The sequence below is a fragment of the Anomalospiza imberbis genome, chromosome 13 (genome assembly GCF_031753505.1).
Source record: "Anomalospiza imberbis isolate Cuckoo-Finch-1a 21T00152 chromosome 13, ASM3175350v1, whole genome shotgun sequence".
NCBI lineage: Eukaryota > Metazoa > Chordata > Aves > Passeriformes > Viduidae > Anomalospiza > Anomalospiza imberbis.
Window position 1 is genome coordinate 655345 of NC_089693.1, and position 19793 is coordinate 675137.

A 19793-nucleotide genomic window follows, 5' to 3' on the forward strand; every position below is an offset into this window, starting at 1 on the left:
GTCTGTCCGTGTCCCGGTGTCTGTCTCTCCGTGGCCGGTGTCTCTCCGTGTCCCGGTGTCTCTCCGTGTCCCAGTGTCCCGGTGTCTGTCCGTGTCCCGGTGTCTCTCCGTATCCGTGTCCCGGTGTCTGTCCGTGTCCCGGTGTCTGTCCGTGTCCCGGTGTCTGTCTCCCCGTGTCCCGGTGTCTGTCTCCTCGTGTCCCGGTGTCTGTCTCCCCGTGTCCCGGTGTCTGTCTCCCCGTGTCCCGGTGTCTGTCTCCCCGTGTCCCGGTGTCTCCCCGTGTCTCCCCGTGTCCCGCTGTCTGTCTCCCCGTGTCCCGGTGTCTCTCCGTGTCCCGGTGTCTGTCTCCCCGTGTCCCGGTGTCTCCCCGTGTCCCGGTGTCTCTCCGTGTCCCGGTGTCTCTCCGTGTCCCGGTGTCTCCCGGTGTTTCCCCGTGTCCCGCTGTCTGTCTCCCCGTGTCCCGGTGTCTCCTCGTGTCCCGGTGTCTGTCTCTCCGTGTCCCGGTGTCTGTCTCCCCGTGTCCCGGTGTCTCCTCGTGTCCCGGTGTCTCCTCGTGTCCCGGTGTCTGTCTGTCCGTGTCCCGGTGTCTCCTCGTGTCCCGGTGTCTGTCCGTGTCCGTGTCCCGGTGTCTGTCTCTCCGTATCCCGGTGTCTCTCCGTGTCCCGGTGTCTCTCCGTGTCCCGGTGTCTCTCCGTGTCCCAGTGTCCCGGTGTCTGTCCGTGTCCCGGTGTCTCTCCGTATCCGTGTCCCGGTGTCTGTCCGTGTCCCGGTGTCTGTCCGTGTCCCGGTGTCTGTCTCTCCGTGTCCCGGTGTCTGTCTGTCCGTGTCCCGCTGTCTCTCCGTGTCCCGGTGTCTGTCCGTGTCCGTGTCCCGGTGTCTGTCTCCCCGTGTCCCGGTGTCTGTCTCCCCGTGTCCCGGTGTCTCTCCGTATCCCGGTGTCTGTCTGTCCGTGTCCCGGTGTCTGTCTCTCCGTCTCCGTGTCCCGGTGTCTGTCTCTCCGTATCCCGGTGTCTGTCCGTCTCCGTGTCCCGGTGTCCCCGCCCCGGCCCCGCCCCGCGGAGGGCCGGAGCCACGCCCCCAGGGGTTGGTGGGCGTCGTTCCCGTTCCTCCCCGCCCATTGGCCGGGCCGGGCCCCGCCCCCGGCCGCCATTGGCCGCCGGCTGCCCCGCGCAGGCGGAAGCGGCGCGGCGCGCGGGCCGATGGCGGAGCGCGGCCATGGCGCTGGCGCTGGCGCTGCTGTGGCAGGCGCTGGGCCGGGCGTGGCGGAGCCCCGCCGGTAGCGCCCGCCATGCGCCCCCGAGCCGCGCCATGGAGCACGACAGGGCCATCGAGGTCTACGGTGACTGCCGGAGGGCGCGGGGGCCGCGGGGGGAGCCCCGGGCGTGGTGCCGGTTCGCCCTCGGCGGGCTGAGGGGCGAACGCGCCGGGTCCTGAGCGGCTCAGAGCGGGGAGGGGGCCCCGAGGGGCTGGGCAGGGACACAGGGCCGTGCTTGGCTCGCTGGGCTCGCTTGTGTGGCTTCCAAAGAGCGGCAACACCAGCAGTGGCGGGAGGGGGGTGCTGGTGAAAATCCCTTTTGTGAAATCCAGGAGGATTCCTGATTGTGCCCGCTTGTCGCAGATATAATCCGGACTATCCGGGACCCGGAGAAGCCCAACACCTTGGAAGAACTGGAAGTGGTGACAGAAAACTGCGTGGAAGTGCAGGAGATAGGGGAGGATGAATATCTGGTCATCATCAGGTTTACACCAACAGTACCTCATTGCTCCTTGGCCACTCTCATCGGTGAGATCCCTTTGACAGATCACAAACAAAGAGCACGGGGCTCCTTCGAGGCTGGCTGGATGCCATCAGTCCCGGTGCAGATTCACTCTTGCCTGGCTGCCTTGGTTTGACCAGGAATTGCAGCTTGAGAACCCAACCACCAACGCAGCCGAACCAAAAACCAAACCGAGCGAAACAGCCCCCAAATCCAGAGAAATGGGGACACCCGTGTGTTTGTGTCTTGTTAGGGAATCCCTTCAAAGAGAACCTCTCAAAACTCTGCTGGGAAGTGCTACAGAATCCCTTCTTTGCATTCTCCAAGTTACTCCACTAATGTTATTCATTGACAACTTGTTGGTTCTTAAATTTAAAAAAAAAAAGACAACTTTCTGCTTGTCCCCTTTCCCTCTGTGGCTTGTGCTGCTCAGAGTACAAAAGGGCATTGTCAGTTACACTGACTGTTAAACATGGATTCTCTGAAAATGCTCCTCAGACCTTGACTTTTACAGAAAATCTCTTTTGTGTTCTCTTTCAACAGGCCTTTGTTTAAGAATCAAACTTCAGAGATGTTTGCCTTTTAGACACAAGGTAAAGTGCCTGGTTCAAAGCCTATTTTAAATTCCATGAATGAATGGCAGCCTCCCTAAATTAAACACAGACCTTTAGAGACTTGACCAATTTAAAGAACGCATGAATTACCTGAGGATCCCTGCAGCTGATTTTTGGGTGGCTGTTCTGGTTTTGTAGCTGCTGGCTGCTCGCTCCCAGCAAAGGCAGCTCTGGGCAGCAGTCCCCTCCCGTGGCAGCAGGGCTGACAGCCCTGTGTGTGTGGGGGACAGGGTTTTCCTCCAGGGGGAAAGTGTTCCACTGCTGTGGTGCCCCTAACACTGCTGATCTCTCCTCCAGCTGGAAATCTACATTTCTGAGGGCACACATTCCACGGAGGAGGACAGTGAGTAGAGCCTGTGCATGCTGCTGCTTCAGCCTCTTGTGCTCTGTCCTCTGCTCCCCTGCCTTCCCAGAAATGAATCCCCTGTCAGAGCCTGGAAACCCAGTGGCACCGAGGTGTTCCCAAGGCTGTGGTGACGCTGTGACCACCTGCTGCTTGCTGGTTTGGTTTTATAACAAACCCCCCCAGTTCTGGCAGGTGTTGGTAACAAAAGTTGGGTAATGGACACGAGGAGCTGCCTCAGCTGTTGGTCCCGCTGTCCTGAGCTCCCCACTCCAGAATTGGACGTTTCTCAGGCAGGTTTTCAGTAAAGCTGCCAGGACCTGGATGTTCTGCCCAGCCAGAGCCAGGCCCTGCCTCAGCAGCCGTGGATTCCCAGCAGTGCCCTGGGCCTGAGCGTTCAGTGCCTGCCAAAAATGGGACATTGTGGTTAAAGAGCTGCAAACTGAGCCTGGGGAACCTGGGCTACTCATTTACCCCGAACTGCACTCTTGATTTTGGGACACGCCACCGGAACACCTTCCATCCTCTTCCTGAGCTAGAAAAGTGACAGAAATTACTGTTTGTTGTGACTGCACTTGCATCTGCCTCGTTCCCCCTTTCCCAGTAATGCCCCTCGAAATGTCCTTTCCTGCTGAGCCCCCTGGTGTCCCTGGCAGCTCCTGAGCCCTGTCCTGGGTGTTTTTCCCGGGGTGTTTTGCAGTCAACAAGCAGATCAACGACAAGGAGAGGGTGGCAGCAGCCATGGAGAACCCCAACCTGCGGGAGATCGTGGAGCAGTGCGTGACTGAGCCCGACTAGGGACCCCAGCCCGGGGACAGCCCTGCTGCAAGCTGAGGAAATAATAGTAACCAAGGCCTTGGGGTTAATACTTGAGTTGTTTTTATCTGCCATGTGTTTTTTTTTAAGAGAAATTGTTTATAAGATAGATTTAAATTATAGGGAATCAGTCTCTAAAGAAAGCCCGGTGTATAGTGCTGGAAGTTTGTCATTTTTGGTGTCCAGAGGAATATTTTGTGATTCAAAGCAGCGCATCTGCATTGCCTTCTGAGAGGCGTTGTGATACAAATTCAGTTTTGCAAGTTGAATTTCTACATTGTTTCAATCACTGCACTGTAAAAATGAAACAGATTCTTGTACTGAAATGCTGCTTTCTGGGTCCTGAATTTGATTTGGTTTTTTTCCTAAGGATCAAGTTTAGATTTCTATTACAGAAATTAATTTCATTCAGCCTCTTCGGTGTTGATAAACATTAAAGCTGAAATTAATTCAGAAAAAGAATTTGGAGCTGAGGGAACGGACTAGAACAAGGAGATTTTTACTGGGACACAATTCCTGCTAAACCCTCGTGCTCCTTTCCCTGTTAATGTCACACATTTCTGATTCTGGAGGCTTTGCTTTATAACCACCCTGAGGGTGAAGTTTCCCTGTGGACCAGAACTTGATCCTGGCTTTTTCTTCCGACTTTCCTGCAGTGTGGGAGGTGACAGCATCCCCCAGCCCCTCCTTCTGCTGGCTGCCACTGTCCTGCTCCTTGTCACTGCTCCCTCACTGACCTACCTGGAGCATCCAGAACATTTCCAGCTGCCTCACCTTTCCCACTGGGGATGTTCCCCAGGGCTCTTCCCAGCAGCTCTGGATCTGAGCATGGATTTACCTTTCCCTGGGAATCAGGCAGTTCCTCCTGCTCCTCCCAGGGCAGGTGTCCGGGATCTGCTGCCGTGGCTCCTGAGGGCTTTGGGGAGCTGCTCCTCCCTGGAGTGCTCCCTGGCTGGTGGCTGGTTCCACGGTGAGAGATCCTTGGGGCACAGTGCAAACATCTGTGGGGATTTCAGGGATTTGTGGCCGCTTTAATAAACCCCATAGAGCTTGCCTGAGGGCATGGAAGCATGGAATGGACTCAGCATCATGAGCAGGGAATGTTCCCTTGGCACACTGCTCCATGGCACCGCAAGGCCCCTCCCCTCAAGTGCCAAATCAGCTGAAAAATTAATTAAAGGGGGAGGAGAACGATCCCCTTTTTTCCACAGGTTGGTGCAGCTGTGAGAAAACACTTCTCAACTCCAGTTACTCAGCTTCAGTTAAATTTCAAAGTCCTCTGTAGCCCCATGGACACAGCACGGGGGACACGTCCTGCGTCCCACCCCACTGCTGGCAGGTCACATCCAGGCAGGTCACCCTGCAGGGATGGACCAAATGCTCCAGGCAGCCCGAGCTGCCATTATCTGCTGGCTTCTTTCCTGGAATTTGCTTTTTTTTTTTTTGCCCTCCAGCAAGGGGTTGGTATTTTCTTTTCAGAATGCAGCTATCTCTGCCAGCAAGGAGGTTCTGTGGGTCCTGGGGCCACGAGATAGCTGCTCCTCTGCCTGGGTGGGCTCCTGGGGCTCTCTGTGCCTGCTGCCCTGCACAGCTCGGTGCCACCACCCAAAGTGCATTCCCAGCTCTGACAAAAGCTTGGAGGACAGGGAATGGTGACCCTAAGGGGACTCTCCTGGCTCCTGCAGTGCCCTGGGGTCCTGAGCCCTGAGGGCTTTGTGCTGGGGCACAGAGGGTGACAGTTCTCCGGAGCAGCAATTCGGGAAAAGGGGCCAGATCCCAAAAGCAGGCCTCTGGAGCAGGAGTGTTCCCAGTTCCTCGGGCAGTGGCTCATTGCTGGGGCACTGGGGGGTGACTCCCAGGAGCTGCTGCACTTCCCAGGCTTTCCATTTTAACTGGGCTTGGGATCTTTGTCCATCCCCACCGCTGCTGCCCCAGGGACCGGGGTGGGCAGAGGCTTTGCTGCCATCGGCCTTTGGGGACACTGAGGTGACAGAGGAACAGCCGGGGAGCAGGAGACACCGGGGAGGGAACGGGGAGTGGGGACAGCTCCAGGGGGATCCCATCGGGCAGGATTTGGGATGCTGGAGCAACACGGGATGTTCCCGGAGGAACTCGGGATGCTCCTCCAAGCCCGGGAAGAAACACACGGGCCACCGCCCTCACCTGGAGCAAGAAGTCCTCAAATTGTTCCTTCGGATTACGAATCCTTCGCATCTACAGCGGGGAGGGACAACTGCAGAGGGCACCAGCGACCCGCGGCACGGCTGTAGCGGGAGGAGCCTCCCGGGGCCCCCGCCCGGCTCCGGGGCAGCCCCGGGGACCCCCCGGCTGCCCCGTGCCCGTCACCAGCTGCACCCCTGCGGCTGCAGAGCCCGCCGGGGCTTTGCTGGAGGAGCGGACAGGGCAGGGGCTGAGCTGAGCAGGGCGGGTTCTGCCCTTTCGGTGCTGTTTTCTGGTCCTGGGCTTACACCTCTGCAGGGGCTCGGAGCAGCCCGGGAGGGACGCGGAGGAGCAGAGAGCTCAGCAAAGCCCCAGACCTCGGAGCTGGGGGGATTCAGCCAGGGCAGCTGCTGGCGGGCACCTTCCCTCCCGTCGGCTCGCTCTCCAAGCTGGAGGGAGCAGCCCGAGCCCCGGCTGAGCCCTGCCTTGGCTCAAACACAGCACAGCAGAGACCCCTCCCCACCTCCGCTGCCCCCAGGCCGAGCCAGCGCCGTCCTGCCGCCCCCTTGCAGGGCCCGACTCGCCGAGCGATTTCCAGCAGCCTCGGGATTCCGGCTGGCCTTTCCAGGTCTGAGATCCCGTTTCCATCCCGGACCTCCAGGCCGGAGGAGGAAGAGGGCCGGGGGCTGCTCCCCTGCCCCAGGGCCGCGCAAAGGGCTCGAGTTTGCACGCGCTTTACTCGGGGTGTAACTTACTCACCGCCGATGGCAGCGGAGCAGTCGCGTGTAGAGACAGAGCTATTTGTATCACACGGGTATTTCTAAATGTTTGACCCGGCTGAGCCTCCCCTCGCTGCGGGCCCGGGGCTGTGTTGGTGGCAGCCCTGCCCTCCCACAGCCCATGTGGAAGAGCTTTACTGAATTTCCAAACCCGGCTGCTCCGGGTGAGCAAACACACCGTGCTTGGGACCAGCTGGGGAGCGGGGCAGCTCCTTTCCCTCCCCTCCTGCCCTTTTCTGAGCCTTATTCCCACCGGGAATGTCCCTCTGCAACGGGCAGTCCCGGATGAGCTGCTGGAGCAGTGGCCGGGGTGCAGCACCCCGAGGTGGGTGGGTGGGTGAGGGCTGTTCCCTCCCGGAGCAGCTGGCAGGGATCAGCTGCCAATTAAAATCCAATCAAAATGATAAACCAGTCACATTTTTCAAATCCTTCCCTTGCTGTCCCGGCTTTGCTGCCCCTCTGTGCTGTGCCTGTGAAGCCTTTCTGTGCAGCACAAGGAGGTTTTAAGAACAAGAGGAAATAAACTCATTTCTTATCATTATCCGGGAAGGACAGGCGGGAACTGAGTCGCTCCTGGTCCCTCCGGCTTCGCTGCCTCCTCACCCTCCCGGGCTGGGACCGTGTCCCTCCCCAGTCCATGGTGAAGGACTGGTGACCCCTCTGGCCCCTTGGGAACGAAAACCCTCCAGCTGAGGTCATCTGGGCTGGACAGAAGCTCTTGGGTGAGGTCTGAGCTGTGACCACAGGTGGTCTGCCAGGACAGCCGGCGCTCCCGGGGCTGCGGAAGCGCTTGGAGCATTCCCGAGGGTCTGAGACACAAACAAGCTCCTCCACCAGCAGCTGCTGCTGCTTCCCAACCAACGAGCTCCTCTTCCTTCCTGTCTCCAGCGTGGAAATGTCGGGAGGTGACCAAGGCAGGCACAAAGGTCTGACTTCTGATCTGAAGCCAAGAGGCTCTCCCGGAGTCTTCCAGGAGATCACAGAATCATGGAGTGCTCTGGGGGGGAAGGGACCTTAAAGCCCATCCAGCTGCTGCCCATGGTGGGGGGTGGGACTGGATGGGCTTTAAGGTCCCTTCCCACCCAAACCATTCCACAACCCTATCCCAAACATCTTTTGATCCACGAGCCCTTTCCTCCTTTCACCCCACTGCAGCAGCTCTGTCTGAATAACATCCTGCTTGTGTTGAGACAATAAAAGCGTCCTTAGAAGAAGAAAGGCATTTCTATATCCCATCCAAGCCTGCCCTCTGTCTGTGGGAAGCCATTCCCCCTTGTGCTGTCACGCCAGGCCCTTGTGAAGAGCCTTCTTCCAGAGACACTCACTGGAGGTGTCTCACTGAAAGGAACTATTGCAGATATTTAAGCCAGATGTGGTTTATTGTCACTGATAATGCAGTTTCTGTGCTGGTGGGAGGCCTGGCTTGTTATGTGGCTAAAAATGGCCTGGTGTCCCACAGGAGGGATGATCCTGTGCCCTCAGCCAGCCACAGCTGGGACCCTGCATGTGGAAAGGCACTGCAGGAGGGGCTCGCCAGATCCTGTACCACAAATAAATTGATTTGCAGAACTGATTTACCCCATCAACCCGGCTCACATTTTAATCAACAAATCCCAGTTGCAAAGGGCAGCTGTGAATGATTTTCAGATGCAAACTGATCGTTCCTTCCTGCTGCCAGTGTCTGAACCATCTCCAATTAACTGAAAACCTTTGGAATTCCCAACGGGGAGGAGAAAATGTGAAAGCCACCTGCTTCCTTCAGTAATTGTTTAATTTAACACTCTTTGTGAGCTGCGGCCATGAGAGCCCAACACAAGGGTCGTCCCTTTGCAGTCTTGGGAGGGTGACAGGGTGTGGGACAGATGGTGCTGGGGACAAGGAAACCAGGACTGGACACAGGTTCTTGGACCATAAAAACTTTACACCACCTTGGAACGGAATAAAGCACAAACGGTGAGGTCATGGCTGGTGTTTTACATACAAATCACACACAGGAATTTCCCCGTTTGGGCTGAGTGCTGCTCCCCGGCAGCTGCACCTGGAGCTCTGCAGCCTGGGCTGGGCTCCAGCCTGACTGCCCAGTGCAGGGAGGATTGCCCTTCGAGGTCTCCCGGTTTTTGGGCATCCTCCACAGCCAGAAGAGTAATAGGGAAAGGAATTCCTACCTAAACGCTCCTGCCCTCCTCCGGAGACCAACCTGGCAGGAATGCTTCCCGAGACAGGGAGGGATATGTTCCCACACTGCTCTGGGAGCAGGCGGTAGGGGCTGTGCCTCAGAGTAAATGGGATATTCTAGTTAAAAATCAGCTAACCTTAACAGAGGAGAATCTAGATAAGCAGGGGGAAAAAAGGGTTCAGCCTGTCAGGCCTCAGAAAAACACCTTAATCAAGCATTACACTGCTACACATACAGAAATGTGGGGACTGAGCACTTGGCTGCCCATGAGGGAGGGGATGTGCCACTCACTGCCAGGGCAGCTTCCCTCTCCTGCCCAAAGGCACACAGAGGAATGGGAATGCCCTGGTGGACTGCGAACCTCGGTGTTTGCTCGGTGTGCCCTCTGCTCCAGAGGGACACAGCAATGGGGAGACAGAGCCCTGCACAGCCCCAGCTGAAGCTGAAACTTTATTCCTCTGCCCTGCCTCCGCTTCTTAAATTAAATCTATTTAGCTTCAGCGCGTAAACATTTTAATGAAAATTACAGGAATGGGTTGCCAGCTTCAAGTCCCTTAAAGGAAAAAAAAAAAAATTAAAATCCCTACCCCAAAGGGTCAGCAGAGCCGGTGGAATGCTGGATGCTCACCTCAGAGATATAAAAATAATAATAAAAGTCAAGGTTTGTGCTGGCCAGCCAACACCTTCGAGAGGCTGCAAATGCCAAACGATAGCACCATAAGCATTTCTGAGAGGTCTTCCCCAAATTATTGCTGCTTTCAGTCCCCCTTGCCCTCTGCTTCCCCGCTGGTGCGGCCGGGCAGGGCAGCATTCCCCGCAGTGTCCGCGGGGAGCAGCGGGAGCCCGGCCCCAGCAGCCCCAGCGATGCTCTGAGCACCGTTCGAGAGCAGCAGGAGTTACAGCGCCCGGGCACCGCCGGCCGGGGCAGAGCCACCGCTCCTGCAGGGCCGGCAGCCTCGGGGACAGCGCTGTCACCTCCGGGACAGCCGCTGGTGGCCGCGGGCGCGGCCGGCCGCTGGCAGCAGCCCGGGCTGGCGGCAGCTGCGGCAGCACTGGCCGCGCACGGTGGCCAGGTGGCACCGGCCCAGCAGCCGCAGCGTCTGGCAGAAGGCGAAGGTCAGGCGGTCGCGCTCGCAGGGGACACCTGGAGGGGAGGCAGGAGCACAGGAGGGTGTCAGTGCCGCTGTCGCCACGGGCACCGCGGGTCCGGTGTGAAAACGAGACGATCGTTAGGGTCCCTCCCAGCCCAAACCGCTGCAGGGTCCGGTGGGAGCCGGCAGCGGCTGGGGAGACGCGGACAGGGCTCCCCCAGGGCACAGCCCCCCGCACCTGGGCACTGGCACCCGGGGCATTGCCCAGCCCCAGCAGAAAGCACAGCTGTGCTGCTGCCGGCAGCTCCAAAGCACCTGCCCAGGGCAGCGAGCCGCCCAGGGCACAGAGCTGAGGTGCAGGGACAAACCCCCCTGGACTGTCACCTCCTGCCAGGCCCCAGCCCCCAGTGCCAGCAGAGCGGCGGAAAGGCCAGAATTCCTATTTCTCTGAATTGTTTCAGTTATTTTGAGAACCTGCATCATCTGGTTTGCTTCCTGCAGGTGTCCTGCAGCCCTCAAACAACTCTGGTGCTGCTCTGAGGATGGGCTTTGTTTTGGGAACGGCTGCTCCAGTGGCAGCCCAGGCCCCACCGGGGCTCAGTCCAGCAGCACAGACCCATCCCCAAATAAACACGATTTGTATGAATACAGAGCTGGTTTGTTTGCATTTTTGATTTCCTCCTTCTCTACCTTATCTCAGAGAAGGGCATGACTCGCTGAGCCTGCAGCTTCTCACCCAGTGGTGTCAGACTCACTTAAATTACAGCAGTTCAAAAACGAGCCTAAGCTTAAAATCTATGAGTGTGTGATTCCAATTTTCCCTCCTGTACAAGGAATCAAAACAGCTGACAGCTTTTCTCTGGAAAAGGGCAGAGCTGATGCACTCTGGGGCCAACCCCCCCATTGCTTCTCCCTGGGCACCCTCCCCAGGACCGTGCAGAGCAGGGACAGAAAAGGGGCAGGGAAATGGGATTTTCTCTTTCTCAGGACACTTCTCTGCAGGGGCAACGCCGTGACCGAGCCAGGGGAGCTCTCGCTGACCACTGCCCCTCGCCCTGTCCCCTCTGGGAACAAAGGCTGTGCCGAGGGAACGGCTGCTGCCCCCATTCCCACGGGAGGAGCCGAGCCCGGCCGAAGCAAGGGACGCGGCAGCTGCAGAGCACAGACTTCTCCCCTGGTTTGGGATTTCAGCCACAGCCCCCTCCCCCAGCCCAGCAGCGAGGAGGTCACTACACTGCTCTAAAATTTCTTTTCTGTTTCTGTTTCAGCTGCCTCCCGACCTGCAGCTCTTTGTGCCCGGCCAGAGTGCTCCTGTGCCCCCAAAAAGCAATTTATCACTGCACTGCTGGACCAACGGCACTGCCAGAGCGGGATGGAGGGGATCCCAGCTTCACGCCACACCTCGGGCTGGGGGCTCGCTCCAGCCCTGCCTGCTGGGACACCAGCAGTGGGTTTTCCCTGCTAAGCGAGCAGAGCAGATGAGAAATCTCTGCAGAGCCCAGGCCAGGAGTGCAGCACATCCCAGAGCTGCTGTGGGAGCACCGGAGCCACTGGAAAAAGGGAAGTGCTTGTTGGTGCTGTGCTCCACGGGGCTGTCAGGATAATATTCCCTGGGAGCATCCCTGTGGCCCCACAAGGCACCCCCTGAACCCCAGCCCTGCCGCACTGGGACATCGGAGCACAGGAATACAGGTACTGGCATTTGCTGCAGGACAGGCATGGCTCAGCAGGGCTCCTAAAACACCTCAGGGGTGTCCCATGAGAGTGGCAGTCAGCCTGGATGCCCACAGATGGGTGGGAATGTCCAGGGCACTGCTGGGGGATGCTCTGCCCCCTCAGGACATTCAGCACTCGCAGCTTCCTAGAAAGTTGTTCGTGGATCATGACCAAGCTGCCTCCTGCCTTCCTTGGAAAGAGCTGTGAAGGCTCACACTGGGACGCTGCTTTCCAGCTTGGAGTGATGGCTCAGCTCTTTCCTGCTCCCTCTCCAGCGGGTCAGCACCCTGGGCCCATCAGGAAATTCCTGTCCCTGCACCGTGCCCAGGCAGCGCTGAGCCCACCCTGCCAGGGCTTACTGCTCTCTGAGCACCTCCTCAGCCACGCAGGGTGGGATCACTGTGCAAAACAGCAGGGATGGGCTTGGGATGGGGGAGAAGAGCCACCACCCTTAGCTGCAGGCTCTGCTGACCTCACAGGAGGCCCCTGCAGCACCCCGGGGGTCCAGAGCCAAATGACCTCACGGATCAGAAAATATCCAGCTTGGAAGAGACCCACAGGGATCATCCAGTCCAAGTCCTGGCCCTGCACAGGACACCCCCACAGTCCCACCCCACGCCTGAGAGCGTTCCCAACGCTCCCTGAACTCCGTGAAGTCACTGGGAGTCGTTGAGGGGTTGAGTTCCCATCGCTTTCCCAGATCCTGCCGCAGTCTCAGGGCGGATGATGCGGGGTCGGGCTCAGGTCTGAAAATCTTGGCTCAGCTTGTGATTCCTCCCTGGAATTTGGTCTTGGGCAAGGGAAGCTGTAATAAGCACTTAATTTGTCAGCTCTTCAGAGAGGGACCTACAGAACCCACCCCATTTTCATTGAATCCTTTTACTGCCATTTCTTTCTATTAACAATTTTTTATATAACCCTTGCACTTCATTTGGAAACATGTTCCATAAGTCCATGCCAAATTTTAGGCTAAAGAAATAGCTTCAAGCAGGGCTTTAAAAATCCAGGCTAAGTCAGCACATTAGAGACTGAAAACCTCCACTTTTTTGGGGGCTGTTTTTTTTAGGTCGGTGTGGAAGTCGCTTTAAATTTCATTTAAGCTTCTGCCAGCCAGACCTAAGCTTTTACTTTTATTCCTGGGAAAAACAAACTTCCTGGAACACGTTTTGTAAAAACAAGGAAAGGTTGAGCTTGGAGCTGAGCTAGCAAATCCAGGGAATTAGGCTGCTGACCTCTGGCCCTCGGGATGCTCTCAGAGCCAGGGCCGAATTTAACAAGTAAATTATCCCAGGCTCCTGCTCTGGGGCTGAGGTGCCTCTCTGTGGTGTCTGGTCAGCATGATGGGGTGCATGGGGTGCATCCCCAGCTGCCAGCCTGGCCTGCACGGGCTGGCACTGAAACTGGGAGGAACCCACAAACCCCACAGTTTTCAGGTGTCAGCCCTGCTGCAGGCAACATTTCTCTCCTACATTTTATCAAAACAGCGAGTCCTTTCTGGAGTATCCCTTTCCCACTGACTCCTGCTGTTAATTAGCAGTTAATTAATTGCTCTCCATGCCTCACTCAGCAGCACCTCCTGGCCTCACCACTTGGTTAGGGACTTACACGCTCAAATGACGGAGAAAATTGGGATTTGCTGCAATTATTTCCCACATGGATCCCTTGTGGACGAACTCCGTGACTTGCAGAACCATGACCAATTTCATTTCCTTGCTCAGAGCAAGCAGGAGCACCGCGTTTAATTGCCAATTAATCGAAATACAGCCAGCCCTGGATGAGCAGCCAGCAGACAGGAGCAGTGGGACAGGGATGGTGTCTGGCCCTGCCCCCGTGTGAGCAGAGCCTTCGCTCCGTGGCCCAGGCACTGCTGCTCCCACAGCCCCAGCACGGTCCCCTGTGCTGGCTGCTCCTGGGACAGGGGCTGGGCTCCATGCTGCTCCCAGAGGAGCTGCACCACCTCATACACACCTGTCCTTCAGCCACTGGAGCCTGCACCTCATCCCTTTGGAATTCCAAGCTGGGACACCTGTGCAACAGCTGTGTTTGCTGCTGGAGCCAAGAACTGGCCCCATCACCTGCCTGGGGCAGATCTGGGGGCTCAGAGACCTCCCTGCTATCGGATCTGGAGGAACGGGCACGAGAGAACTGATTCACTCCATGGCATGGCCGTGATGAGCACCCGGGGCTGCCCTGCTCTGTCCTGGGCAGGGATGTGTCACCCCCACCAGGGTCTGCCGTGTCCAGCACAGCCACCACCCTGCAGTGACCAGCTGAGGGACCAGCTCCATTCACCCCCTGATTCCTCCTCCAGCACACAGCAATTCCCACTCCTCTGGATTAAATCTGTCTGATCTGCTGGATAAACTGCTGCAGGCTTCTCCAGGCTCTCATACAGACCTGGGGCTCAGCTCCTTTCCATGGCACCATAAACAATTCCCAGATAAATGTCCCCAGCCTCTGGAGCATCACACGGAGGCACTGGGGTGCCCACGGCTCTGAAGCTCCCAGGAGCCATCTAAGGACACCCTCACAGCTGGCTGCAGCTGTAAGGCAACAGCCACATTCAAAACTAACCTTGGTGGAATCTTCAATTAATTTATAACCTGGCAACAGCTCAGGATTCTGGTTCTAATTAGTCCCGACCTCCATTAATTGAGGAGCTGATTGCTGTGAGATGTTTGTTTGTGCTTCATCTGTTCCATCTCTGCTCCAAATCCATCTGACAATGGTTTGAACATTTAAACCCTGCTGGGGTTATTGGCACTTTTGTGTCCAGTGAGGACATGACCACTCACAGAGCCAGCCCTGGTTCTGCTGGTGCAGGAGCAGCTAGTGCCAGAGAGAGAGAGGCTCCTGTGCTCCTCACAAAAACATGGATCGCTCCAGCCTGAGCCCATCCTGTGCAGTAAAGATCCCCTGAAGCACAGGAAAGGGCTGGAGTTACATTTATGTCTTTCTGGGAGCCTTTGCCTGTGCATTTACACATCTGGGATTTCCTGCCATGTGAAAGATTTGTTCGCCTTCATGCTTTGGCTGGAAACGTTTGTATTTCCAAAAGGCGTTTCCTGCCCTGGGCTGCAGCCAGAGCATTTATGTCATTTTTGATCCAGGATTCTACCATTTATTTGTGTGCTTCCTACACATCTCAGTGGTTACTCTGGCCCAGCCTTGGCTCCACAGCTCTCATCACCAAGCCTGGCACGGAAATTTTCCCCTGACCAAAACAGCCGGAACCGCACATCGTGTCTTGAGCAGGGCTGACTCATCATTTCCTCAGTGCTGGAGTGCCCCGTGGCCCTGCAAATGCTCCAAAAAAGGAGCAGATTAATGGCTAAAAACATCCCGATGGCCAACAGTGCCGGTGCCCAAATCCCAGTTAACCAAAGCCAACGCTCCTGCCTGCTCTGGAATTGGCGTTGGGAGGAATACGCTGGGCACGGGATAAACAAAAAGGGCTGGAATGGGTGTCCCAGGCTGCAGAGGGCACCTCAGGGATGTGTGGAGCAGCCACGGATCCAGATCCTCCACCCCAGGCACTAGCTACTGCTGCCCCCCTGCCCCATCTCTCAGCCCTCCCTTTGTCCAGTAAACCTCCTGGAGGTCCAACAATACTTTCTGGGCAGCCAAAGAGCTTCTCTTTTGCACAGACACATTAAAGAGATAAAGCTGATAAGGGAGTGACGTGCCTGATATCAGTGACATCTAATCTCTCATTATACTGCTTTCCTGTAAGGGCTGTTAACTCTTGCAGTCCCCACATTTCTGTCTCCCAGGGAACTGCCTGGTGCGTGGGATGTATCCCTGTGAGTGGAAGAGGGAGAAGAAGCCGAGTGCCCGTGGTGTGGCCAAGCACTGTGGCTGCAGCTGGGGCAGGTAAATGACAAACAGGTTGACATGAGGCTGGCTCCCTGGAGCACCTGCTCAGACACACCTGAAGATGCTGGAGAACTGCTCATTTATTCCATCTTCTGATGCTGGGCCCAGCTTGGTTCACAAGTCTCGTGTTCCGGGACTTTACCACTAAGCAGCTTCCCGAGAGCTCCATCACTGGGTATTCCCCTGTGCCCTCCTTTTCCTGACTGCCCTGCTGCCTCTGGATGGGGTCCCTCGGGTGTCCCTGTGCTGGGTGACACTGCTGACCCCAACAAGCACATCCCAGCTCACGTCTGTGCCAGCACAACCCTGCTTGGCCCCTGAGGGACGGACTCTCTGGACATTTGCAGACAGTTACAACATTCCCACTTAATCACCAAGTAGCCAAGTCAGCCTTACACAACCCACGCAGGAAACGCTCGCTCCACCTCCCACACCATCCTCCAGGCTGGCTTTGCCTGCTGCTCACCTGGCTCGGAGCTGTCGCACTCCTGGGGGTTGCACTTCTGGGTGCTCTCTGGCCACGGCTCGTGGTCACACAGGCTGCTGTCCTCCTCGGCCACCCCCGTCCTGGTGTCGATGCACTTCACCTGGCGCCGCTGGATGCCCCCTCCGCAGGGAGCCGAGCACTGCGGGGAGCCGGGGCTCAGGCCGGGGACGGCTCCGGGCGCAGGTCCCCATCCCCTGCGGGTCCCCGCTCACCTGTCCCCAGGAGCCCACCACCCAGGTGGTGCAGGGCTGGCTGTTGCAGGGCCGGGTGCTGTTGGGCCTCAGGGTCTCCTCGCAGCGCCCCGGCTCCGGGCACGTCACCAGCCGGGCCTGCTCGCCGCCGCCACACGGCTCCGAGCACTGCGCGACAAACCCGACGCGGGCTGAGCGCTGCGCAGAGCTGGGCCAGGAGAAGGCTCCAGGCAGAGCTCAGAGCCCTTGCAGGGCCTGAAGGGGCTCCAGGAGAGCTGGAGAGGGACTGGGGACAAGGCACGGAGGGACAGGACCCAGGGAATGGCTCCCACTGCCAGAGGGAAGGGATGGGTGGGATACTGGGAATTAGGAATTGCTCCCTGGCAGGGTGGGGAGGAGCTGGGATGGCGTTCCCAGCAGAGCTATGGCTGCCCCTGGATCCCTGGCAGTGTCCCAGGCCAGCTTGGACACTGGGACTTGGAGCCACCTGGGAGAGCAGCAGCTGTCCCTGCCCTGGCAGGGGACAGGCAGTACCTTGTGGCAGGCACATTCTTCTCTCTCTCAGGATTTTTCATAGAGGAGCACAGAGAGAAGAAAGAGAAAACAATTTCTGTTTCTGCTCCTTGTTTTTCCCATGTGGAATGTGTTTGGAGAATTGTTCACCTGGGGTGATTGCTTGATTGGGTTCTGGTGAGGATGGTTTGAGCTGATGGCCAATCCAACCCACCTGTGGCTGCACTCAGAGAGGGCCACGAGTTGTGAGGAGTTAGATATGGGAGTTAGAACAAGTAGGTTTGCAGTTTTAGTATCTCCTTTAAATGGTGTACTAATGTATTATAGCATAGTTAAAATAAAGAAATCATTCAGCCACCAGCACTTCTTCCCACCGGGTTCACCTGCATTTACAAGAGTACCTCTCTCCAGGAGGACGTGTACCAGGCCAGGCAGGGCGCGCTGTGGCACGGCAGCTGTGCTGGGGGCTGGGGCAGCCCGGCCTGGCAGTGGAACGGCCGCAGCAGCCGCTGGTCCCTGGTGTCAACGCAGTGAACGTCCCGGACCTTCGTGCCCCCGCCGCAGCTCCTGGAGCACTGGGGAGGGACACAGAGACACGGTGGGGACAGACACAGAGACACAGTGGGGACGGACACAGAGACATGGTGGGGAGGGACACAGAGACACGGTGGGGACAGACACAGAGACACAGTGGGGACGGACACAGAGACACGGTGGGGACAGACACAGAGACACGGTGGGGACGGACACAGAGACACGGTGGGGACAGACACAGAGACACGGTGGGGACAGACACAGAGACACAGTGGGGACAGACACAGAGACACGGTGGGGACAGACACAGAGACACAGTGGGGAGGGACACAGAGAAACAGTGGGGACAGACACAGAGACACGGTGGGGACAGACACAGAGACACGGTGGGGACAGACACAGAGACACGGTGGGGACGGACACAGAGACACGGTGGGGAGGGACACAGAGACACGGTGGGGACGGACACAGAGACACGGTGGGGACGGACACAGAGACACGGTGGGGACGGACACAGAGACACGGTGGGGACAGACACAGAGACACAGTGGGGAGGGACACAGAGACACGGTGGGGAGGGACACAGAGAAACGGTGGGGACGGACACAGAGACACAGTGGGGAGGGACACAGAGACACAGTGGGGACAGACACAGAGACACAGTGGGGAGGGACACAGAGACACGGTGGGGATGGCACAGAGACACAGTGGGGACAGACACACAGCCACAGAGGGGAAGGACACACAGCCACAGAGGGGAAGGACACACAGCCCGGCAGGGGGATCCCTGTGGAGATGGGAGGTGACCCCAGGGACACCTCTGCCCTGGGCTGGGTTCAGCTGACACCCCGCCTCCTGTCCCCTCTTGCTCTAGGCCAAGCCAGAGCGCAGTCTGTGCAGCTCATCTGTCACTAGCACCCCTCTGAAACCAGCTGCTTTCCAGCTGGAACGAGAGCAGTCTTTGTGCCTTAAAGAACTGACGATCCCAAGGAACAGCGACCACCCAGAGCCAGGAGTGCTCCCCACCACCAACCGTTCTGAATTCACGCAGCCCAGCTGCAAACAGCCCCTGGCAGGGCAGAGTGGCCAGAACACATGACAAATCATAGAACCACAGAATCTTTGCAGTGGACCTTAAAGACCACCTTGTTCCAAGCCCCTGCCGTGGGATGGCACCCGCTAGACCAGGCTGTCCAGCCCCACCCAACCCGGCCTTCCATCAAATCACTTTGTTTAGCTTCTACAAATCCCTGACTTTTCTACCAGCCCAAGAGCAGGAAAAATGAAAATACTGTGGGATGAGCCGTTTAAACCCTGTGGCAAAGTGTTACCTATGTGAGCCACGGGACAAGAGCCCTCCCCAAGAGCAGGCGTGACCCCGCGCCTTGCCCCGTGGGTTTTGGGGACCCTCCCTCCCCGCATGGCCACGTACCTTGCTCCAGTTGCCCACACGCCAGGCCGAGCAGGGTCTCAGGGAGCACCTCCGGGCGGGCACGGGCCTGTCGGCCGCGGGACAGCCGCCGTCACTGCCGCTGCTGCAGCGCACCGGCCTCCACACCGCGCCCAGGCCGCACGTGGCCGAGCACTGCAACACAGGGAGCGGCTGCAGGGCACCCCAAAAACCCCACAACCTGCCCCCGGCTCTGCAACACAGGGAGCGGCTGCAGGGCACCCCAAAAACCCCACAACCGGCCCCCGGCACTGCAGCAGGGAGAGGCTGCAGGGCACCCCAAAAACCCCACAACCGGCCCCCGGCTCTGTAACACAGGGAGCGGCTGCAGGGCACCCCAAAACCTGCCCCCGGCTCTGTAACACAGGGAGCGGCTGCAGGGCACCCCAAAACCTGCCCCCAGCTCTGTAACACAGGGAGCGGCTGCAGGGCACCCCAAAAACCCCACAACCTGCCCCCGGCGCTGCAACACAGGGAGCGGCTGCAGGGCACCCCAAAAACCCCACAACCTGCCCCCGGCGCTGCAACACAGGGAGCGGCTGCAGGGCACCCCAAAAACCCCACAACCGGCCCCCGGCGCTGCAACACAGGGAGCGGCTGCAGGGCACCCCAAAAAACCCAAAACCTGCCGCCAGCTCTGTAACACAGGGAGCGGCTGCAGGGCACCCCAAAAACCCCAAAACCTGCCCCCGGCTCTGTAACACAGGGAGCGGCTGCAGGGCACCCCAATAACCCCAAAACCTGCCCCCGGCTCTGTAACACAGGGAGCGGCTGCAGGGCACCCCAAAACCTGCCCCGGCTGTGCCGCAGGCAGCTGCAGGTGCCCATGCCCACACCCCGAGCCCAGCCCTGCAGCCTGGCCCAGCAGAGTGCCCCTGGGCACTCAGCTCCTGCCCCGTGCTCGGGCACTGGGCGGTGCTGGGTGAACTGGGGCTGTGGGGTGATGCGGGCACAGCACCTTTCCCCTCTGAGCAATCCCACCTCAGGCAGCGCTCAGGGACGGAAGGAGGAGGAACACGCTCCTCCACAGCCCGTTCCAGGGTTTCTGCTCTGGGTGGGACCAACCCTTACTCGGGGTTTGCTCCCAGGAGGATCCTCACGGCCACGGCTGCCCCCAGCAAGGGGGGAAATGGGGCAGCACCCTGGGGCTGGGGGTGCCTTTAGCTTTTGCTTGCTAGTTGTTTGCTAATTAGCACTAATGACCCCAGTCCCTGACTGCTGCCAAGAGAAACGTCCCAGAGCCAGCCAGGACAGGGACAGGTGTCACATCCATACTGGCCACGTCACTTC

At 58.2% G+C, this 19793-nt stretch overlaps 2 protein-coding genes across 2 annotated transcripts in view; one reads left to right on the forward strand and one right to left on the reverse strand.

Moving 5' to 3' along the window:
• The first annotated feature begins 1179 nt into the window (after positions 1-1179).
• Positions 1180-3856, forward strand: CIAO2A (cytosolic iron-sulfur assembly component 2A). The gene is made up of 5 exons (XM_068203459.1): positions 1180-1339; positions 1619-1783; positions 2301-2350; positions 2669-2714; positions 3415-3856. Exons 1-5 carry the CDS (start codon positions 1216-1218, stop codon positions 3510-3512), a joined length of 483 nt encoding a protein of 160 aa, XP_068059560.1. The 5' UTR covers positions 1180-1215; the 3' UTR covers positions 3513-3856.
• A 5760-nt stretch (positions 3857-9616) lies between these two features.
• Positions 9617-19793, reverse strand: part of ADAMTS7 (ADAM metallopeptidase with thrombospondin type 1 motif 7) — a 34146-nt gene continuing 23969 nt past the window's right edge. The window contains exons 20-24 of the mRNA XM_068203461.1: positions 18486-18638; positions 16921-17094; positions 16028-16174; positions 15795-15954; positions 9617-9789 (exon numbers count right to left, since the gene is read on the reverse strand). Of these exons, the coding sequence (XP_068059562.1) occupies positions 9617-9789; positions 15795-15954; positions 16028-16174; positions 16921-17094; positions 18486-18638 (807 nt within the window). The remainder of the gene's footprint in view (positions 9790-15794; positions 15955-16027; positions 16175-16920; positions 17095-18485; positions 18639-19793) is intronic.

Bases quoted from the DNA above. Each gene is read 5' to 3' on its own strand.
- CIAO2A (XM_068203459.1), top strand. From the start codon at position 1,216: ATGGCGCTGGCGCTGGCGCTGCTGTGGCAGGCGCTGGGCCGGGCGTGG. The intron at 2,351-2,668 runs GTAAAGTGCCTG...TCTCTCCTCCAG, and splicing joins GTTTGCCTTTTAGACACAAG to CTGGAAATCTACATTTCTGA. The intron at 2,715-3,414 runs GTGAGTAGAGCC...GGTGTTTTGCAG, and splicing joins ACATTCCACGGAGGAGGACA to TCAACAAGCAGATCAACGAC.